The 23,307-nt window shown below is 45.2% G+C and overlaps 1 protein-coding gene and 1 long non-coding RNA gene across 3 annotated transcripts in view; one reads left to right on the top strand and one right to left on the bottom strand.

The window, feature by feature from the left end:
- LOC142568059 (uncharacterized) overlaps positions 1–761 on the top strand; it is a 37,660-nt gene extending 36,899 nt beyond the window's left edge. The window contains exon 3 of the long non-coding RNA XR_012825359.1: positions 639–761. This is a non-coding gene — a long non-coding RNA (uncharacterized LOC142568059). The remainder of the gene's footprint in view (positions 1–638) is intronic.
- LOC142568058 (SH3KBP1-binding protein 1-like) overlaps positions 1–23,307 on the bottom strand; it is a 177,421-nt gene that overhangs the window by 23,241 nt on the left and 130,873 nt on the right. For both annotated transcript variants that reach the window (XM_075678142.1, XM_075678143.1), the window contains exons 16-17: positions 17,423–17,519; positions 74–206 (exon numbers count right to left, since the gene is read on the bottom strand). In XM_075678142.1, coding sequence (XP_075534257.1) covers positions 74–206; positions 17,423–17,519 — 230 coding nt within the window. The remainder of the gene's footprint in view (positions 1–73; positions 207–17,422; positions 17,520–23,307) is intronic.

Below are 23,307 nucleotides of genomic sequence, written 5' to 3'. Positions count from 1 at the left end.
CCCACAGTACAAGCTCGCACAGAATGGCAGCCCCCCCTCCCCCCCCGCGGAACAGTCTGCCGCAACCGCATACCTGTATGGCGCCACTGCTGTGACCTGTGAAAATGTAGCGTCGTGGTCGGGATCCCATCCTGTTGGAACCCTCGCACTCATGCACGCAGAAGGATGTCACCGTGGTCCCATCCACAGACTTGATCACGCAAATCCTGCAGCAGCAGATCAGATAAATTATTTTGACCACCTAGAAGACATGCACCCGATGCATGGTGCACACACAAGTGTTCGTGCATTCCGCCCCCTTTGGAATGCAGCTGCCATGGCTGGGATCGAATCCTCGAGCTCAGCAGCGCAACACCATAGCCCCTAGGCTGCAGTGGTGGGTCTATGATAAACTAAACATTTTGGTGTAATGTAAAGCCAGATGCAGGTGGTGCTATATGACAAACGTTTAATTAATATTTAGTTGCCACCAGTTATCCAGAATTGCTACTTTGTGCAAGATGCGCTGTTGCATCATAAGTACAGCAAAAAGTTAATGTGTGTTACATTCGAAAGCCATTAGAAGACGCGGCATTCCAGGACAAAAAGTGAAGGCAGTGAACCACCAAGTTATGTTAAACCTGTATCTCTGTCTTCAGGCCAAGAAAAGATGCATTCACCTGAACAAACTGGACAAATGGACTCTATCCTCATACATGGAGAAACTGCAGTGAGCAGGCACCTGTGCCACCTGGTCAAGCATGTAGTTTTTGAATTTCATAAAAGCCTGTTGACAACAGGAACTGACCTCAATTCTGTGGTTTTGTGTGTCAAAACCACGATATGATTATGAGGTACACTGTAGTGGGGCACTACAGCTTAATTTTGACCACCCAGGGTTTTTTAATGTGCACCCAATGCATGATACAAAGTACAGTAGAACCTTGTTCATATGTTCTGGAAAAACAAAAAAGCGAGAAAAACGTGCTAACCGGGAGAATGTACAATCCGAAGTAGGTAAAAAAATTTGACAGACTCAACTATTGGTAATGCGAAGCGTCGCGCGGATCATTGCGGCACAAGATGCCGGCGCGGGTCGAACTTGTGGTGCTCCGGCGGCCCGAGACGAGTTTTGTCATTTATTTTATTTATTTACATACCCACTGGCTGCCAGAGCCAGCCAGAGCGCATCTGTTTTTCTCGCGTTGCGAGAGATCATAGCAGGTTTGATGCATAAAAAAAGTGTTTACATAACAATGCACAAACATGATAAAATAAAAATAAAACGTATATAACAGCGAATGAACATTAGAACTCGTTAAATGTCAAAAGCAGATATTGATGAATAACAAATTATTTAGCGACAAAACAGCAAACCCCAAATAACACCAAAAAGGCAGAACAAGACCAGATAACACTGCACACCTAACAAACCATAAATAGTACAAGAAAGAAGGCGCACGCAAACATAAGTAACACTGCTCAAAGAATTATTGTATTTCTCAAATGAAGACAATAAATCCTAGGTTACACCATTGGCAGGGCTATTCCATTCTACAATGGTTCTAGAAATAAAAGAGTACTTAAAGCAGTTATTACGTGAAACTGAAGGTATTATTGCAAAAAAAAAAATACCGTTGTCTGGTAGCATAGTCTTCAGAGCAGGTGATAATATGTGATATAATATCCTTTTACTAGCTGGCAGAAGAACTTTAGTCGTCAAATTCAATTCCTGTTGATAACTGAAGGTAATCCACTTCACTTGACAAGTTCAGTAACTGATGTACACCCATAAGAATTATAAATATATCAGACTACCCGTAGCATAGTCAGAAATTTCGTTCGGGGTGGGGGGTTGGGGGGGAGGGGGGGCTCGCATTGCATCTCGGCCTCCTCGTTATAGAATTTGTCGAGGGATCAAATACACAAATAATAACTGCATTGCCATTGCCAAAGATGCTACAAACGAATTTTTGAACGCTATGCACTGTCAAGACAAGTAAAATATGTATTTTTTCATAAACAATATGCGCGTATGTCCAAAAAATTGTGCCTGAAATAACTGATATCAATGCTTCCGTGTTTTTTGTCTATTTAATAAGTAAAGGAAATATCACACGAACTTTAGAACTATATCAGTTTGCAACCAGCAAAGCAGTGCATGTCGCTGATATGGAAAATGTAAAGGCCATGAAACGAAAATGTTAAGGACAAATATTTTAATGAAACTTTCTTATTCAAGAACCTTGTTTAGATATTTGTACACATGTAACGGCCAGGAAAAATCTCAATGACACTGTCCTTTGTTACAATGTATTGAGCAGGAGCAGCTGTCACTGGTCGTGTATTATGAGTAATTTGCACCTAAATTTTAGTTGCAACAAAGAGCACATATAAAAAGCAGGAGTTCTGCAAAATATGCCAAGGGTGAGTCAAATGGTAGTGAGCCAATGCGAATATATGACAAACGGGGTACTTCATTTAAAAGTAGTCTTCATGAGCATTGATACATTTGTCCCACTGGCTAATGAGTCGCATGATTCCTGTCTCATAAAGCTCCTTGGGTTGCTGCTTCAAGAAATCTGTAACTGACTCTTTCACATCATCATCCGACACGAATCTGGTTCCCTGAGCTGTTTCTTGAATTTCCCGAAATTGTGGAAGTCACAAGGTGACAGGTCTGGGCTGTATGGCGGAGGTTGCAGCATTTCCCTCTTGAAGTTTGCCAGTTTAGCGTAAACCACATCAGCGATGAGGAGACGGGCATTGTTGTGGAGCAAGATGACCTGATTCGTCTATTTTCCACGTCGTTTGTTTTTGATTGTGACATGCACGCGATCTGGTGTTTCACACTATTGGAAACGATTGACAGCCTCTCCAGGTTTAGCAAATTCGATCAGTAATGGCCCCTGACGATCGAAAAGAAAGTCAACAACATCTTTCCGGCAGAAATGATGGCCTTTGCTTTCTTTTGGGGTGGCCAATTCGAATGTTTCCACTGTAAGCATTGCCGTTGTGTTTCAGGCTCGTAACAGTGGCACCATGGTTCGTCACCGCTCACAATTGCAGACAAGAAGTCGATGCCCTCATTGTGATACCAAATCAGATGAGTCAAGGCAGCGCCGAACCTCTCCCGTCTGCTGGCGGTGGTTCAAAATCTTGGGCATCCATTGTGCACACAAGAGCCAATAACTGGGATGGATGGATGGATGGATACAACTTTCTTGAATAACTGAGATGTTCATGAATTATGTGTGAACCGAACCATGACTGATGTTCACACGCTCTGCCACTTCCCTGATGCTTATCCTCCGTTCTCGTCTAATCAGCTCATCAACCTTTGCAAGTGTGTTGAGGATGACTGCACAGTGGCTTTGGCCCGGTCTCAGATTGTCTTTGAATATTTGATGTCATTCTTTTAACTGTTTGCTCAAACGCTTCACAGTGGCCAATGACATGCAATGTTCAACGCAGACGGCTGCCATACGGTGACAAAATTTTTTTTTCGAAAACAACTCAGCTGTCAAAAACCCCACGACACCGTGCTATTCAACGTTTGGAGCATCCTTTATGTCATGCAACCATGTTCAACCACACCCATGCCACCCCCCCCCCCCCCCCCCCACGCTTTCACTTGCACATACAGCATGTGGCGTGCGATCACGATGTTATCGTCCATGGACTTCATACGAAACATGAGGGTGGCGGCAACAGCAGGAATGTGCCTGGAGTGTCCATATAATTGCTATTGCAATAATATAAGAAGATTTTCCAGCAACTGTAGCGTCCCGTGGCCCATTACTTTCCATAAAAGAGGTAACAAAATCGAACTTTCACCATGCGACAATTTGCTGCGCCGCAACAATGCCTCTTTCTTTTTTCTTTCATGGGGCGGGTCACCGAAATTAAAAAAGAAAGCATGTTGGCCACAATCAAATGCCTACTTTGTGCATCTAATGTGGCTACTGAAGGAATATCGAAGAAAATGTGAGACGCTTGGTCCATCGAGAACCATACTCATACTGCTTGGTGTCCTACACCGGCAAGACAAAGACTTTCCGGAGAGGTTGTACTCAAGCAAACGCGTTGCAATCCGCCGAGTCCCTGCAGTGATGGTGGCAAGCGACCATTGTTTCTTTACTCGTCTGCTAGCTAGAAAGCGTCAAAAACTCTGCCAGGCGAAAATCTACTTGGCCCGACAAAAATGAACATGCACCGAAGTACAGTCGCCGACTGATTTTCCGGACTCCAAAAATTCGGACATGCTCGATTATTTGGTCTGCTTCGCGGTACTGCCATTCTCCCATAGACCATACTGTATACCAACTGCCGAAAGTTCGGACACCTTGCAACCTCTCATCTGATTTTTCGGAAACTTGAGCCAACTCGATCGAGAGCACCATAAATCGACTCTGACCGGTGCATGGTTCGACTTGCTGATCGCCATTTTTGTTTTGAACGGAGCCTCCTTACTGCCCCACGAAGTGGCGCTACTGCAAATCCCCGCTCATCATCATTGTTTCTGCCTGGTTCGATAGAGTGGTTCTACAGCAGTTCCGGTTTCAGCTTAGTAAGCCATGTCAAGACAATCCAGCAGCTGATTTGTTTCTTCGCACACGACGCTGCGAGTATGCTACGTTTTTCATTTGTGTGACTGGTGTCGGCATGGTGGTGTTTGCTTGGTGTGCTGTGTCGAGGTTCAAGTGATCCAACGCGGCATACGGAAACATCGCGTCAAGTGTCTAATGGCGCCGACAGTGCCCGCGCAGACTGCGTTGGGGAATGCCGGCAAGCAGGTGCCGGGAGGCCTAAGATTTGTCGCCTTCCGATGTGCTCCCTACCGACGTGGAAAATGTTCTGCCGAGACTTGCGCAGTGGTTGCATTGCGATTCCAGACACCGTCTCATTTGACAGTTTCACAGATGCTGACACTGCTGTACTGACATGCGCAGAACTCGACGACGGCAAGATCATTCGTCAGGTTTCTGCTGCACCGCCGGACGATGACCGAGTCCGAAGATGACACGCCATGTGCTACGGTGCCGTCGCATTCGGACTGTGCTTTCAGCCGCCTATAGTGACCGTACGACCCTCTCCGAGAGTCAGGCTTATCTGATTGCACGGAACAGCATGCAATGGCGCATTCACGATTTCTTCAAGCCTACTGCCGCGCCCGAATAAGTGCGTGGAAATAAAGGATTTCATTTTTTTTCCTTAATCTGCTTTTTCGGACACCTGTTTATTCGGACATTTTCGCAGTACCCGTGGGGTCCGAATAAATGGTCGGCGACTATATGCCGCGCGGTGGTCGGAGCAACACGAGAAAAACGGATGTGCTTGGGCTGGCCCTGGCAGCCCATGGGTAGTGAGAACAAGAAAATTGAAGGGACTCAAACATGTCCTCGTGACTAAAAGTCAGAGTAGAAAAATAATTAAGAAGGTAGTTACCTTTGCTGGCTTTAGTGTCTTGACATGGATGCTTTGGCGCAGGTGAAAAAAATGTTTATATTATTTCTGTGACATGATGGCATGAAAGAACCACCACAACGCTTCGTCTCATCGGACCTCGCTGCTTGCTTTGTCAACTTGTCTGACAATGTGTTAATTTGGCTTGTCTCGTTGTATGGTCCGATGTACGAATTTAGAAAATTTAAGGCAAATTTGGCATCAAATGTTTTAACAAGATTAAACCCCCAAAATTCCAGAATTGTAAATCTAAAGCACTACTTTGGAAGTGTCAATGCACCTTTCGCATCAAATGCTTATGAGAACTTTATAGCCATAATGTTTCGGAATTAAAATCCATCTGCTCTGTAGATTCCATGGCCCATAGAGAGTGGTTTGAATCAGAGAGCAAGCAGGTATAGCCGGTACAGTAGCCGACCGATTTTCCGTACCTTACGGGGACTGAAAAATAGTCAGTAAAATTTAATTTTTTAGGCTTAGAGCGGCTTAAGAAAATCCCTAATAATGCCCTGCCTTCGAGGGCAGGGCATCGCGTGGAGGCGATCTGATTTGCTTAGATTTGCGCAAGAGTGACGTCTCCATGTACAGCCGACAAGAGCATCACCGCATTGGTGATCTCTGTTGGTGGAGATGGCCATTAAGAAACGAGCGATGTTTCTTCACACCACTTGGCTCTCCCGAAGGCTCAGGAGGTGGTGCTGACCACACAAACAGAGAGCCTCACAAACACACACAAAGAACGTCTCCAAGACACGCCGGCTTTCTGGACACCATGTGCAAAATAGCAACCGAAACTTCAAGAAGAAAGAAACGGATCCCGCACTGATTATGACAATAGTACTAACAAAAAAGATATAAAGAAAAAGCGCGTCCCCTTGGGCATTTTGTCGGCCAAAGAGCGGGCATGGCCTCCAAGACGTGGGGCTTGTGTGCACATCCCACTCTTGAAGGCTATAGAGCGGGCCACTCGAAGGCAAGCCTTATCAAGCCAGTGTGAAATCCTACATGGCGGACTTCAAGCATGGCTCAGAACGAGCAATTTAGTCTGGAAAATCGAACTTCGGCACCCAAATTCGTCCGAAAAATCAGTCACGAAAATGCATTCATTCAATGGGAACCCTCACAGTGCATGTTTATGAAGACCAGAATACAGTAAAAGCTTATTAATATCGATCTCACGGGATCAGGAAAAATGTTCGAATTATCGGAATGCCGAATTAACAAATTAACAGGAAAAACAACATTAAAATCAAGTTGGACAAGCATACCTTTATTTACTGAAGTATCTTGCAATGGTCATCTGCTTTTTCGAGCAGATTCCGGCTGACATCATAATTTTTCTTTACTCTTCCAAGTGGCCTGCAAACTGTTTGAAGTGCTCAGGCAAACGTCCTCCAATATCAAAAGTGCCTCCGTGACTTCTTGCTAGGTGCGATGAGGTTGCGGCTGCACCTCCTTGCATGACTCTTCGTCTGAATCATGGTCTTCCTGGGCGCCCGTGACATCATTAATAATTTCTTTATCGGTCAGGAGACCAGTCATGTCGACACAGTCATCAATCGCGATGTAGTCCTGAAGGGTCACATCTGTGGGAAGGACAGCATCGAAGGTCAGGCAGTCATTATCGGTGGACTCGGCTGACACCTCTTTGGCTACTGCCGCATGCCAGGGCCTCACAAAACCACTGTGCCGAAAACAGTTGGCGATGACTTGTGGAGGTGTATTTTTCCCCACGTGGGCGATGATGTGCACTGCGCCAAGTAAGTCCACTTCATACAACTTTCCAACTTCTGAGCATAAGATCATTCACTGTAGCAGGTGCTTTTGGTACTTCGACTTCATGTAGTGAATGACAGCCTGGTCCATCGGCTGAAGGGCACATGTAATGTTGGCTGGCAAAAAAACTACCTTGATGCTCTTCAGTTCGACTGTACAGTTATGTGCACTGCAGTTGTCAACAACCATAATTATCTTGCGGTCCTTAGACGTGAAGTGCTGGTCTAACTGCTGCAGCCAGCCTCGAAAAATGTCCGAGGTCATCCAAGCCTTCCTGTTCGCTCTGTACCCGACAGGAAGGCTTTTGATGTTTTTAAAACAATGTGGCTTATGCACCTTCCCGTTGACAAGTGGCAAGCGCTCTGTGCCATTCACACTGGCGGCAAGAAGCATAGTTATCCTTTGCTTGCACTTCTTGCCACCAATGCACGGGTCCCCTTTGAAAGTCACCGTCTTGTCAGGCAGAGCTCTGAAAAACAGAGCACTTTTGTCTGCATTGAACACGTCACTTGGTTCATATGCGGCGATGTGCTCAAGCAGCACCACATTTTCCCACTGGGTGGTCACGCTTTCGTCAACGCTGCCTTTTCGCCGCACACACTTCTCAAGACGAGTTCGTGTCTCTCCCGAAACCTCGCGAACCACCGTTCTGAACCTCTGAACGAATCAATGTTCATCATTGCAGCGTACTTCTCACCTTGTGCCAAGATGAGAGGTCCGCTCAAAGGCAGATGCGCGTTGCGACAGTCAGTAACCCACTGGAGCAAAGCTTCTTCGAGCTGGGGATGAGCTGGGGTTCCCAACAGCTTTCTTGATGCATGAAACTTCTCGCTTTCGAAGGCTTGAAGAATCTGTTGTTCATTTTTTATGTATGTTCCCAACGTGCTCGGCTTCACGTTGTACTTGGTCCATAAGGTGCTGTCGCGATTCGCCGTTCTTCAAAGCCTGCAAAATTTCTACCTTAGTCGCCAAGTTCTTGGCTTCATAGTTCTGCCGCTTTGCTGGCATTGCCATCACTGTAGAGCACGATGGTGGCGGCATACAAACCATGGTCACAACGAAAAAAGACAACTCCGCAAGAAGAGATGATGCCGACTCGACAACACAAGGAAAAATGGCGTCGAAGGCGCTGTGGAGTGAAGAAGACACCGACGTTCGGTGACACTGCAATCGATGGATGAATGGATGGATGGATGGCGGCTATACCCTTTGTAACGGGCGGCGGCTGGCGCCACCTAGCCTTTTGCTCCCCTTCCTATTTTATTATTATTCTTCTTTTTCCCCTTTCTTTATATCCTCTTTTCCTTAACCTAGTTTTCACTCCCCTCCTCCCCCCAAAATAACTATCTAACACAGTAGAGGAAACATTATCTCCCCGATTTATAGTATTATCTATCCCTTGACTTCCTCCACCAATCCTCTAGCCTCCCCTTCGTTACTGCCACTCTTTTCACGTCTATTTGCCCTCATTCCCCAGGAAAACCTAATGCCCCTTCCATATCTGCCACTGTTCCCTCTGCCAGGGTTGGGCGAAGGTCTGTGCATCTCAGCACTATATGCTCAGTGGTCTCCATTTCGGTTCCGCATGCTGTGCAACGAAGGTCCACGTCTTCAAATTTAGCCCTGTATGTTTTCGTTCTCAAAACCCCTGTCCTAGCTTCGAATAATAGTGAGCTGCCCCGCGAGTTATCAAATAAGAGCTCTCTCTTAATCTCCTGTTTTTGTGACCTATACATTGATAGCGCTGGCTTTCCGAGCATTCTTTCTTCCCACATTTTTCTTTCCGTCTCCTTCACCTCCTTTCCCACACTAGAACCACGTTGGACCCCCTCCCTAGGCTGTAGGTATCTATTCCTCAGCTTCCTAGTTCTGAGTGTCCACTTTGTGTTCAAACTTTTCATGTACAGATATTTGTATACTTTTCCTGCCCACCTTTTTTCCTCCAGTGCTGGGAGTCTCTGTTCAAATTTTAGTTTACTTATTGCCTCTCTACCTTCGAAAGACGTCCATCCCATGTCCCCCTGCACTCCCTCATTAGGGGTGTTCCCATGTGCTCCTAAGGCCAACCTGCCTACACTTCTCTGTCTCGTTTCCATGCATGCCTGAACTTCCGATTTCATGCACAGTACTGAATTTCCGAATGTGAGGCCAGGTACCATAACCCCTTTCCATACGCCCCTAACCACCTCGTACCTATTATAGTTCCAAAGTGCCTTATGTTTCATTACAGCTGAGTTCCTTTTCGCTTTTTCAATCATAATTTTTTCCTGTTCTTCCAAGTACTTTTTGCCCTCGTTTAGCCATATGCCCAAATACTTGTATTTTTCAACATGATCAATCTTAGTGCTTTGTATTTCCAATGGTTCCCCCCTTTCTTCATTGTATACTATTATCCCAGACTTCTCTCTACTGAATTGCAGTCCCAATTTTTCTCCCTCCTCTCCACATATGTTCATTAGTTCCTGTAGCTCTACTCGGGTGTCAGCAAGCAGTACAATATCATCTGCATACATCAGTCCGGCTAGTACTTGAGCTACCTTCTGCCCTTCCAGCATATAGCTTATGTCAGTTCCTATTGTGCTCTGTTCTAGTCTCTTTTCCATTTGGCTCATGTAAATCATAAAAAGCAGAGGCGACAATGGACAGCCCTGCCTGAGACCTCTTCTTATTTTAGCTGGCTTTGTAGTTTCCCCCTCCCATGTTATCTCTACCTCATTATCTGTATAAACTTGTTGTAGGAACTCAATCATCTTTCTATCTAGACCATATTCCCTCAACTGGCTCCATAACTTTTCTGGGTTTACATTATCATAGGCTCCTCTAATGTCTAAAAAAGCTATCCATAGCGGTTTCTGCCTGGCTGTCGCTATCTCTATGCACTGTGTTATAACAAATAAATTATCATCTAGCCGTCTGTTCCTTCTAAATCCATTCTGCAGTTCTCCCAAGATCTCTTCACGTTCTGCCCATTCCTCCATTCTCTTTTTCACCATCTGCATTGCTACTCTGTATATGACTGATGTGACAGCTATTGGCCTGTAGGATTTAATGTTGTCCTTGCTTCCCTTACCTTTGTACACTAATATCATTCTGCTTGATTTCCAGTCCTGTGGAACATCTCCCCCTACTACTATTTGTTCAATAAGTTGTCGTAATATTAATTTACTTTTCTGGCCTAATATGCTTATCAATTTCATAGGTATGCCATCAGGTCCTGTCGCTGTTCCCACGGGGACCTTGTGTTCAATTCTGTCCCATTCCTTACTTGTCATCCTTCTGTACTCTTCCTCTAATTCTGTCCCGCTGTTGTCATTGTTCTCCATTTCGCTACCCACTGGCTCTGCAAATGTTGCCTCTATTGTTAACCTAATATATCCCTGAGCTTCCTCTCCCTCTACATTTGTTCCTTCTGGTGTGGTCAGTGAGTGCTGAACCACCTCTGTCTTCTTACTCTGTTGCCTTATGTGTTCCCAAAATTTCTTAGAGGCATTTCAGTCTTTTTTTCGTATCTCTAACATCCACTGTACCCCAACTTTTGCTATCTTGGCTTGAGTTAATGCCAATGCTTCTCTTTTCATTGCAAGGTAATCCTCCCATTTTGTCTCCACCTCTTCTGGTGTGGCTCCCCTTTTCTTCGCTGCTCTGTGTTTTCTGCACGCTTCTTTGCGTTGCTCTATGGCCTCCTTAACTTCTCGGTCCCACCAGCTTTTCGGTTTATATTTTCCCTGTTTACTTCCTAGTTTCCTAATCTGTCCCTTCTCTAGCTCTCGTTTAAAAATACCTATTAACTCGTCGTATGTCCATGCCCTTTGTGGTTGCTTGGATACCATGCTTTCAATGTTTTTCGCCACTTCTTGTAGCTGCCTGTCATTCAATTTGCTCATACCTTTCCTTTCTTTAGTTTCTACCAGTGGTACTGTCCTTCCAAAACTGATTTTGATTCGTTTGTGATCACTCCCCAGGCTTTTTGTACCTTCCTCATCAATTTCCATCCATCCCATCCGTTCATACAGCTTGTGGGACATTAGGCAGTAGTCGATTGTCGAGTGGGTATTATTTCTTTCCCATGTTATTTTCCCGTCGCATTTAATTTCATTATTAACTATCACCAAATCATGAGCCTCACAAAAATCTACTAACATCTGCCCAGTTGCATCTGTCGCCCCGTCAAAGTATTCCAAATGTGCATTCATGTCCCCTAGGATGATTATCTCCCGTTTCATAGCTAACTCCCTGATGTCCTTGGCCATACATTTGAAATGTTTTGCATTCTCCTCTTTCGACTCATTCCCCGTTTTTAGATACACAACTCCCAGGATTGTCTCAACATTCCCTACGGTGCCCTTGAGCCACATGTGCTCACTGCAGCTCTCCCTTACCCTTTCCCAGTCCTGTCCCTTCACCAGTGCCCCAAGGCCTCCTCCTCTGCGTTCTTTCCTTTTTCTATTGCACCCAACCCAGGTGTATCCCGCAACGAATGGTGGCTCTTCCTCATCTCTTAAATGGGTTTCGGCAACTCCATATACCTGAAAGTTTTCCGTTTGTAACTGTTCTTCTATTTCGTCCCACTTAATGCGATTTCTTCCCCCCTGCATGTTGATGAACCCCACATTTACTGCCTTCTTCTTCCTCTTCCTCCTCCGTGCTCCTGTCCTGCCCCCCCTCCCCTGTCCTTTGTCTTTTACGTTTTGGCTTGCAGGGTCGCCCTGCGTGCCTGCAAAAAAGCCTGAGCCCTACGACCCACCCTCGTTCCTACCTGCCATCCCGCTGGTGTAGTGTAGTGAATGCCATCCGGGCCGAAAGGGGGGAAGTTTTTCCCCCCAATCATTCTGTTCACCTCCACCACATCACACCTGAGGGCTCGCCCCAACTCCCTAATCACTACATTTGCCGCCACTACCTGTTCTTCAATGTTCTTCAATCGCCCCCCTAATTGATGACGATGGCGATGCTTTTCAGGTTTTGGTTTCACTCCAGTGGTGCCTGCGCTGCTTTACCACACTTTCGTGTAGCAGCAGCCCTCGGCATTTGTCTGAATTAAGCAGTGCGGGGCCGAATTCTGAGGAATTAACGAAGGTTTGGTCCCTCAGACTAAACTGCACTTTGGCCGGGACCAATAGAGCCGTCCGAATTGTCCGAATTTTCGAATTAACACGTGTCAAATTAACGAGCTTTTACTGTATCCAACAAGTACGAATTTTATTGGAGTCCAAAAAATCCATTGGGTACTGTATTCTAACTGACATTAAGAGAAAAAAATGAAGCTGGGCAGGTCATGTCTGCGCGGGTTAGATAACCAATAGACCATTAGGGTTACAGAATGGGTGGCAAGAGAAGGGAAGCGCAGTTGAAGATGGCAGAAGACTAGGTGGGGTGATGAAATTAGGAAATTCGCGGGTGCTAGTTGGAATCGGTTCGTGCAGGACAGGGGTAATTGGAGATCGCAGGGAGAGGCCTTCGTTCTGCAGTGGACATAAAATAGGCTGCTGCTGCTGCTGCTGATGACCATGATGACGATTTATATTCTGTTACCTCTGAGAGAGTAATGCCGTTCGCACCGTAATGAAAGAGGAGTGGGTCCTCCTTATGAGTTATTTGCATAAAAACGTTCTCTTCTTTTCAAAATTAATACAGTAAAACCTCATTAATTCGAATTTCACGGGACCGAAAAAAAAATGTGTGAATTAATCGAATGTCGAATTATTGAGAGTGTCAAGAAAACAATAAGTAAATGCATACAAGTACGTCTAACATGCTTTTATTTACTGAATGAATCGGCAAACCCTGTTTCTATTTTGCACAAACGCAATGTGAAAGCTGCAATTCACATCTCATGACTGATTAGTGCTTGCAGCAGCGAAGTCCTTGCAAATTCCTCACAGCGTGGCCATGGCACGCGTCCTCATCTGAGACGTTTTTCACTACCGTGCACACATCCTGGTTATTTTTTCACCAGTGTAGCCACCCATCGCGATGTAGACGGTGCTCTTTATCCTCGACAGCTTCGCACTGAGTAAAAACGAAAATACTGTTTGCCGCAACCGTTGTGAACGAAACCGCGGCCACTGTCGATGCAATCATGCTCGGTAACCTTGCAGTTCTGAAGGCATGCGCGGCCAATGTGCGCACCGAGTCAAAGCAAAACTACTGTTTGCTGTAACCGCCGTGGACTAAACTTCGGCAGCTATCGACGCGATCGTGTATGGCAACTGCGCGGCCGTGAAGGCATGCAGCCAATGTGGTTCTAACCACAGCGGTAAATGCAAGAAATAATTTAAAGGCTCAAATAGGCACGATGTGCTCTGGTGTTGCTGTCATTCACATACAATTTACACCGATGACTATGCTGATGCGGACTCTGCTGCTTTGTTTCGGTGGACGCTAACAGCGGTTTTGGTCTATTGCGTCGCATACTTGTGGCACTCCACACTTGCCCGAGCTCTGAGAGTTGTCCAAATTAACCGATGTGCGGCCAAATACATCCGAATTTACGAGTTTCATTGCATTAAATAATACATACGCCTGCCGTGACCACAGGACGAGTATGAATTACCTAAGTTTTCGAATTAATGAGGGTCAAATTAACGAGGTTTTACTGTAGTCATTTGCTACTTCTCACCCAATGATATGCTTTTTGGAAGTTCTCATTTAACCTGACTTGATCCTCAATTGAACTAACTGTTTCATAAACCACGCAGCTGTCCGCATATAGTTTAGCATTAACATTAATGTCAGTAATGATGTAATTTATAAAAATCAGAAACAACAGAGGCGCAAGCATGGACCCCTGGGGAACACCAGAATCAGTGCCATCTCAATTTGAGGATGAGCCGTTTAATGAAACGTACTGATAGCAGTTCGAAAGGTAAGCTCTAATCGATGCTATCAGTTTGTGATTTGTTATTCCAAACTTAATTTATCAAACTTAATAATCGTCAAATGCCTTACTAAAATCCATGCAATCCTTTATTTATTGCGGCTGCGAAATCGTGCGTAATTCCAATTAATTGTGTGTTAGTTGAGTAACCTGATCTAAAGCCGTGTTGAGTGTTTGTTGCATTTTGTGTTGTTCAAGAAAATCAACTATATGTTTATAAATTATGTGTTCAAAAATTTTACAAAAATACATGTTAAAGAAACGGGTTGATAGTTTGTGACATTTGATTTGTCACCGAATTTGTGCAATGGTTTGATTCTGGCAGTCCTCCAGTTGTCAGGCAATACACCATCTTTCAGAGATTTATTAAACAATAAAAACAAATACCTGGCACACCATTCTGCAAACATTCTTAAAAAGGCGTTGGGGATATCATCCAGGCTGGGATTGTTTAACATCTAGTTCTAGCAAAAGGTTGAAAATGCCGTGCTCAGAAATTTTCACAACTGGCATACATGGTAAAGACACATTAAACATTGGAAAATAATTATTACCTGTTGTAAAACAGATTTGAAATGGCCACTGAAAGCTGTACAAACAGCAGAGTCATCACCAAGAAAGTGACCATTAAATGAAAACAAAATGTTTGGGCGTGAACTCGGCTTAATAGACCTCCAGAATTTTTGGGGGGATGTCTTAATGAAAGAAGGAAGTGATACACTGTAGTATGTTGCCTTATCATTCTGTTTCAATTGCATTGCTATGCTACACGTGGCTTGTCATGGCCCTGTCACAGCCGATTTGTTGCTCGTGCACCGGGAGCATGCTTGCGTGTACTCGTCGTCATCTTTTATGATCGGATCACTGTGGCGCATAGTTGCGCGCCACGTACCCTTGGCGGTGAGCTTGAAGTGCTTCTCCGTGAAGCATTCCCATTGCTGTGGTCTTTAAACGTTTTTTTGCTGACTGATCCACTATGCACACGTCTGTCGCTTCCTTTTGCTTCCACAATGGACGTAACTGCAGTCAGTGGCCAACGGCACCGCGTGTTAGAATGTCTGTTACAAGCGAGGTTATTGACCAAAATTTACGGACAACTTGTCCTTTAGAATCAATTGTCTTCTATATCCGGTGTCTCTTACAAAAGAGGTCCAATTAACGGGAGAGATAGGGTGGCTAACCATGTGTGCAAATAATGTCCATTATACCCGATTGTCTGTTATATTTGTGCCTCTTATAATCGGGTTCAACTGTACATTGGTTTGGTGGCGATAGCTGTGAATGCGGCATGCAACGACCCAGGCAAAGAATTGCTGGTACCAGAATAAGAAATTGTGCATGCCATCATTTTCACGTGAGACGGGTGGCTATATACATGTTCTCGATCGGGTGTGCGGCTCGTGGCATTCCTTGTTCACATTGGATTTAGTGGCCAGAAGACTTATACGATCGCAGTCTGCAGCAGGAATGGCGGCGCGTTTCGGTTATCGCCTATCAAGAGCATATTCTAGGCATCCAATGGCACCACGCATTGTGAAACGAATAGGCGAAGATGCTTATCGCAATAGGATTGGCAGTGATAGCTGTGAATGCTGCATGTGATGACCCTGGAGAAGATTTGCTGGTACAGAAATGAAATTGAGTGCACGTCGGCATTTTCACGTCAGATGTGTGGGTGAGTATTGCAGTGAGGCTGCAGCGCCAGGCAGCTATACACTGTTCTCCATAGCACGCACCTTGTACATTTTCTTGTTTACATGGGATCTAGTGGCCGAGAAATGTATCACACAATCGCAGTTTGTATGGTACGTTTTAGCACCAACTGAACACTGGTGCTGAAAAATCATGTTTTCCGACAATGTACAAACCGGAAAAAAATGAGCGTAGCTCTATTGGATCATGTTTTGTGTTCTCCTTTGCGAACGTTGGCGCCGGGAAAAGGTACGTAACAGAAACGTATCAACGAGGTTCTAGTGTATGTGTACGCATGGTAGTGAAGCCGCGGTAGAAGCCCATACGTCCTGCAATGGTGGCTTGTGACGGCACGGCAGCACCATCTACATTTCACAGGGCCAACTTCTTGGTGGAAAAAAAATTGTTTGTTGTTCTAGGCTTGTTGCGCTAAGTCGTCTACTGCACCAGCTCACATCACATCACAAATACAGAGCACACAACAGTACAAATGAAGCATATGTGAAAAAATGTTTGCCACAAGATTGTGTCACAATCTAACCTAAATACACCCATCTGTATTTATAGCCCTCCTTCTATAACAGCACTGTCCGCATCACACCGGTGAGCCTTGAGAGTTTTGAATGAATTCAGAGCAATGGGTTCACCCGTGTTTTGAACTAAGTACCATAAGTCCTTAGCACTAGCACACATTTGTTATTTTGGCATTAACCGAAACCAACATTATTTTGACATAATTCCCAAAAAGCACAGTTCAATCTTCACTAACACAGCACGCGCGCCACTTATATAGTTTGTCTGGTACTGAAAACATCGCTAAAACATGATATTTAGTGAAAAGGCAGTCAAAAAATAGAAGTTACTTACCTAATCTTATAAGGTTAGTACTATACAAAACACCATTACCTTTTAAGGCTACGCAAAAGACAGTTCTGACGCCATTACACTGTTAAATATGGTAATAGGCTCTCGGCATATCTCAGCACGCATCGCCACGAGCAAACTTAAGAAATCCTGCACAGTTTCGTACTCATAATTATTCGTGGTAAAAAGCAAACAGCCTGTGACTTCACATTTTCCTATTTTAATGACACTGTCGGTTCTTTTTAAAACGTTTTCATTGGTCACGTATTGGATGCATAATTTTCATCAACTAGTCTTTTGCCCCACGAGATGTAGTCGCGCTTCAATTGGACGACCATAATTGATTTCGCTACTCATTGGTTTGGAAGCGCATTTCAGCCTCGCCTTTGCAACCATATGAATTGACCTGGCACGACACACACTGGCGTTCTTGCATTTCGCCTCCATCGAAATGCAGCCGCCGTAGCTGGGATTGAACCCGTGACCTTGGGCTTAGCAGCGCAATGCCGAAACTGCTACAGCACTATGGTCGGTGGAAACTAACCTTAAAAAATGCTGTGTCACTAGAATTTCATTGGGTCTGAGGGGATAACGCAAAATTCATAATGCTTTGGTTTCCATGAGCACTTTCCCTTTTCAGGCATCCAAAGCTGGATGTGTTCCTCACATGTTCTTATTACATGCCACACATAGGTTCCACAAACATCATGGAATGCAGTGAAGACCACACATCAGCTTCATGCGTTCCTGACTGTTACATGTGCCCACCTTTTGCCCGAGGAGGCGAAGCGCACGTACAGCTGGTCGGTCTCGGGAACCACCTTCTGGATGAACACCTGCTCGTCATCCTGCTCCCCATAGGGCCCTGGCGGGGAGAACGCTACACAGGTCATATGACGAAAGGGCGGGCAGGACAAAGTACGAGACATGAGATTTTTATTTTGCATTTTGCTCTTTTCATCATGCTGCCTGTGAGTGCAACTTACTTAGACCAAGATGACTCACTAAGCTATTTTGTCTCAACGCATGTCCTGATTATGTAAAAAAAGCATTAATATTAGCTGTTAAAATAGCAAAACTGCCAGAAAGAAAAAAGAAATAGCTGTCTACAATGCTGGCCAAATTTGCATAATGCTTTCACTCGTTGGTCATGTTGATGGGTGACAACTTCTTGGATTCTTAACTGACTCAATACCTGTCTAGACTTTGAATGCATGAGATCATTCGGTTAGATTATACATATGTGGTACAGAAGTTTGCAATTACAATGAAACCAAAAGTTCGGTGTAATTTAAGGACACCTACTTCAACACTTTTTGCACTTACACAGTAACATTTTCTTTTACACACTATCATCGCTACCTGACGCAAATGACACTACTTTTTGCTGCACAGAACTGTGCGGAACATAGCATCAGTTTACGTACGAAATGTGATTACCTCCAAGCTACTTGTTGCTGATGTGGCAGAGGCTTTACAGGGAACACTGAATTAACATTAAACTGATATAAATCTAGCTTTTACTTCTTATTTCAACAAAGGGCAGTCAGTATCACCATCAGGAAAGCTAAAATTAGGGGTTTGAATATTTCTCAGCTGTTAACACAGCTTGAATATTGTTATGTGATTAAGTGATCGTTCACCTGCATTATAAGTTAGGTTAAGCAAAAATACTAGGCTTCTTGTCGGCTGCGCAATTCATACATCTTGTACCGTCTCTCCTAGTAGGTCAAGATACAAGGTCAGGTGGCAAAATTAATTAGATGTTTCTGCAAGTTTGGTCCATGTGTTAATTATGATATTTAAAACCTAGAACACTCTGAACGTAATTATAATGTATGTGTTTCTACACAGCGAGAAATGATTTAAAACATTTATGAATGAAGGATAGTTGATCCAACTTGAAATATTATGCTGACAAGTCTACTGGTCCGAGTGTTTTATGGCACAGGAGAATGATGCATCATTAACAGTTGAACATGTTACTAGGGATGTGCAGATACCGAATGTAGATTTTGAATCAAATAATGAATCAAATCACAAAAATAAGCTGCTGAATACTGAATCGAATATAAACATTACAAAATTTTTTGTTAAACTTAATGCCAACAAATTGAGGACAAGAAAATATGGTGCTGTACATGCTTATGAGTCTTGCAGCATTAAGTAGCAAGAATGTGGCAAGCCAACAGTAACTTAGGTACATAGAAATCAAGATGTAAAGTACAGTCGACTCTTAATAAAGGGAACACCAAGTTATTATGCCAGAAGTGATTACAGCTCAGTTCTAGTATACAGTGCAGTCCACTTATAACGATACCACATATAACGATATATAGGTTATAACGATGGGTCGACATGAGAGTGTCATCTTATGCATTAGGTCTATGGGGAAAAAACCATTTATAACGATAGGTTATTCACCGCATATCGGATATAAAGATAAAAATTTTGCCGTCTGAACAGCGTTTTCCGTGCCAAATAATCGTAACATTTGTGTTGCTTAGTTCCCTGAAATGAATGATGTCGAGACGAGGCGATGTTTACCTCCGTAACTTTGTATCTGCCGCCATTACCGCGCAGCGCGTCCTGCCCCGCCCGCGCACCGGAGCTGCATAGGCGCAGCGCGCCACAATATGGTGCTAGCTGCTTCATGCGTGTCGGCCACAGTCACTCCGAAAGAAAGAGAAAGAAAAAAAAAACGACAAGCAAAGTGGCGCGGTGACGCCCGTCCCACGTCTCTCTCTCTTGCGATAGCAGGCTGACGCCACCAAAGCAGTGTGCAACCAACGGTTCAACCCAGTTCGAAGATGGCGCCGACAAAGCGCAAAGCTGTATCGCTCGACACAAAGATGGATATTTTGCAGGACTCTCGATGCGGCTTCAAGGTGAGCGCCCTTGTGAAAAAGTATAAGCTCACCCAGTTGACGATATCAACCATCTTGAAAACCGGGAGCACTGCAATTGTGAAGGCAGGAGCTATCAGCGGCCATGCCGATCACCGGAAAAGGGTTAGAGACCCTTTGCACGCCAATGTTGAAGAGGCGCTTTACCAGTGGTTCATCACCAATTGCTTCAAAAAGGCGGGCTTTGTGCATAACGATGAACTTTCTCAACCCACTGAGACCAACACGGTGGAAGCCGCTGACATAACCGAGCTCTGGGAGCCCGTTCCTACTGGTGACACAGGTGGTGCGTTGAAGGAGGAGTTTTTGACTGCAGACAGTGCTGTCTCGTTCTGCGATGAGGTCACCGACGCGGCGTTCGCCGAAGATGTGCTGTCTCGACAGACGGCAAAGTTGTGCGACGGTGGCGACGGCAGCAGCGACAGTGACAACGAGATTGACAGTGGCTCCTTGACCCCGACCTCGATGTCCACGCAAAGTGCACTTTCGTCGATCGACTCCTTAATTGATCTTATGCATGCTAAAGGATTGCCGCCAGTGTTCGTGCAGCAGCGGGAATCCATGCACACTGCGGTTGTGAAGCTGAAGCTGCCGCAAAAGCAAGTGCAGATTTCAGACTATTTTGGCACGCCTAACCCTTGACACAGTCATTGGCGCTAGAAATAAAGTTTGTTTTTCACGGCCTACTTTCTACATCATCTATTCTTTAGAGCAAGCCGCGAATTCGAAGCTGCAAAGGTATGTTCCGTGTTTTTAATTCTATAAATTTTTTTTTTTCATAACTGTAGTCCAGATATAGCAATCATCAGTTAAAACAATCACATTTTTCGTCTTTCTCGATATCGTTATAAGTGGACTGCACTGTATGACTATCTGGAAAATTTTTTTATCAATAGAATTTCCATTGAATAGAACCAAATGCTTTTTTGCCTCTGAAAGTAATGAATTAGTGACGTTCTGTTGTACTGAATACCAATGAGGTCTTCAGTTTAATAGTGGGCCTGTGTTTTGTGGCAATCTTTTACTTATTGCTTAGAAAGTTTCGCTTTTAAGTTTTTCTCCAAAATACAGAACGGCTATCCCAACTTGATGGCCGGTGGGTTATTGTAAGGCCAATCTGCGCGACAGACGAAAGGACTGGGCATCACATGACTCGATCATCGCTCTGCGCATAGCCGGCGTCAACACTAATGAGCAAGCACTGTCCTCGCCGTTTCATTGTCAGGTTCAGCGTCATTTGCCCCCAGTGAAATATTCCGAAATCGAGAGGCTCCCGGCAAGTTCACACAATGCTTGCTCCATTTGCACCGAAAGCGAAGTGAAATGCTCGGTTGGGCGGCATCGAGCACGAGGGGCTCTGTGGCGCACGTGCCACTGCATGGGTTCACACCACACATACTGAAGATGAAAAAAATCCAACATCTACTATTCGATTGCCAAATCTAATTATTCAAATGTTCACTATTCAATTCGATTCAATGATATTTCAGTATTTGCACACCTCTCCATGTTCGTTCAGCTAGAAGGTGCTAAGACAGTTATAAAGATGATAGATGAAAAGTGTGGTCAGCTCAGCAATAGGAAGTGTATATGGATGAGAAGCATGAATCATGTTGTGGGAATGGCACAGAAATGCGGTAGCCCTGTGCGACTCCAAAGCTGTAAATATTAGTGAAATTCCAGTTCGCACTAATACAGTCACTGACCAATATTTGGAAACAGATCGGACATAAAGTCAGAATTGATCAGGTATGTTCACAGAAAAGCTAATGTCAAGGGTAAGATCAATTTAATTGTTCGTTACAAAACCAGATTTACAGTAAATTTTTTTAATAGAATCTTGCCCTCTGCTGTGCTCAAACAAAATATCAACTTGAAATTTCGTGAAATTTTCAACAGTGAAGTGTTTTGCAGTTGTCCGTCATGAAGACCAGTGGGCATTGCATGTCGTCATGAAGTGCACGTATTGTGCATACGACCTCGACACTTCAGCGCAGTCAGTTTGGGCTGTGGTGCTGTCAGTTTAGACTGCTGACGACTGCCGCAGCTTATCACCCACCATGCCCTCTGCTAGGCCTAACCAGCATTTCTTCATCAACAGGACCAAACTTGCAGTTCGGTGCTGTGTCGATGAAGCTCTCTTCGTAGTGGCCACATTGCACTTGAAATCTGAAGAACTGCTTCAACACTTGTGGGGATGCGCGACTCTCGCGCGTCCCCTGATATGTTTTTCCCGCATGGCGCGTCTCCTGTAATCCGGCTTCGCCGCGTGGCCTGCGTGATGCCCACGGCGGTCGATGTGGTTGGGGCGCAGTGCGAGAGATGGCGCGAGTGTTGCGTTGCTAACGCCGCCTCACGGCAGGGTTACTTGGGGGCGCAGGGGAGGACGGGCTGGCTCTTTTCCCGGCGGGTCGGCTAACAGCGAGGACGTCCCGCGCGCCGACCCATGCGGTTCGCCGATTCTAGCATAGTCCCGCAAGGGAAGAGAGACCGTGGCGTCTGAATCCACGTCTCCTAAAAGACAGGCAGGCAACCGCAGAGGTATCATCTATTCTTTTTCGATCGCTGCACAACAGAGCGAATCTAAGTGGTACAGAATGGGATGACGTGAAGGTCAGAGTGCGTGAGTGCTTCAGGTCTTGGGGCAAGCGTCGAGCGCGCAAGGAGCGTGAGGAGATTAAAATCGTCTCCGACGCGATCCTCCTGCTCTCGAGGCCACTGTCCGGCGGTCCTGGAGTTGCTTCGGCGCTGGCCTCACTCCGAAAGGAACTTCGGATTCTCCTGCAGCGACGCTGGGATGGCTTGAGGGCCACAACCCGAGCAGAGCTGTGGGAAATGGAAGCATGGTGCAGCAGAAACGTCCTACGTAAACATCTCTCAAGGAAGAGCACAACTCTCTCTTCCCTAATAGATCCAAGCGATGGTAGCATAGTCGATTCACCAGATGGAGTTCTTGCACTGGCGAGGCAGTTTTACTTGACCTTGTATGCCGAACCAGCTGCCTCTCCAACTGTGTTTCCTTTTGCTTCGCCAGCTGAGCCGCCGTAAGCGTGCGACTCAGCTATAGATGAGGACGAGCTTTTTTCGGCATTGAAGTCTATGAAGCGTAATCGCAGTCCGGGATCCGATGGTCTGACAGTCGAATTTTATGTTAAATTTTGGACACTGTTAGGGAAGCCATTCACATCACTGGTGAACCGGCTACTCAGTGAAGGGACTTTGTCAGCGTCTCAACGAGAGGGGTTAATCACTCTCCTTTGTAAGGACGAGTTGAGGAGCTCCGATCTGAGAGCATGGCGTCCAATCACACTTCTGAACTGCGATTATAAGCTCATAGCAAAGTGCCTGTGTATGCGACTCACGCCAGTGCTCAGCACTGTTTTGGGTCCATACCAGGCATGTTGTGTCCAGGGGCGCTCTACTCAGCTTCACGGTATAGCACTAAGGGACCTTCTCCTGTGGGCAAATACCAGGAAACTTCCAGGTATTCTTTGCTCCTTCGATCAGGAGAAGGCTTTCGATATCATTAGCCATAGGTACCTTTTCCGTGTTTTGGAAGAGGCTGGTTTTAGTGTGGGTTTTAGACAGATGATCCAAGCTTTGTATTCTCGACCAACTTCTGCTGTTCTCATACGAGACCGCCTCTCGGAGGCGTTCATTGTGGGACGTGGTGTGCGACAGGGGGACCCGCTCTCACCTGCCCTCTACGTACTCGCTTTTGAACCGCTTCTGCAGAGGTTGTCTTGT

This window comes from Dermacentor variabilis, unplaced genomic scaffold (genome assembly GCF_050947875.1).
Source record: "Dermacentor variabilis isolate Ectoservices unplaced genomic scaffold, ASM5094787v1 scaffold_16, whole genome shotgun sequence".
Lineage (NCBI taxonomy): Eukaryota > Metazoa > Arthropoda > Arachnida > Ixodida > Ixodidae > Dermacentor > Dermacentor variabilis.
This window is presented reverse-complemented; position numbering and strand designations above follow the sequence as displayed.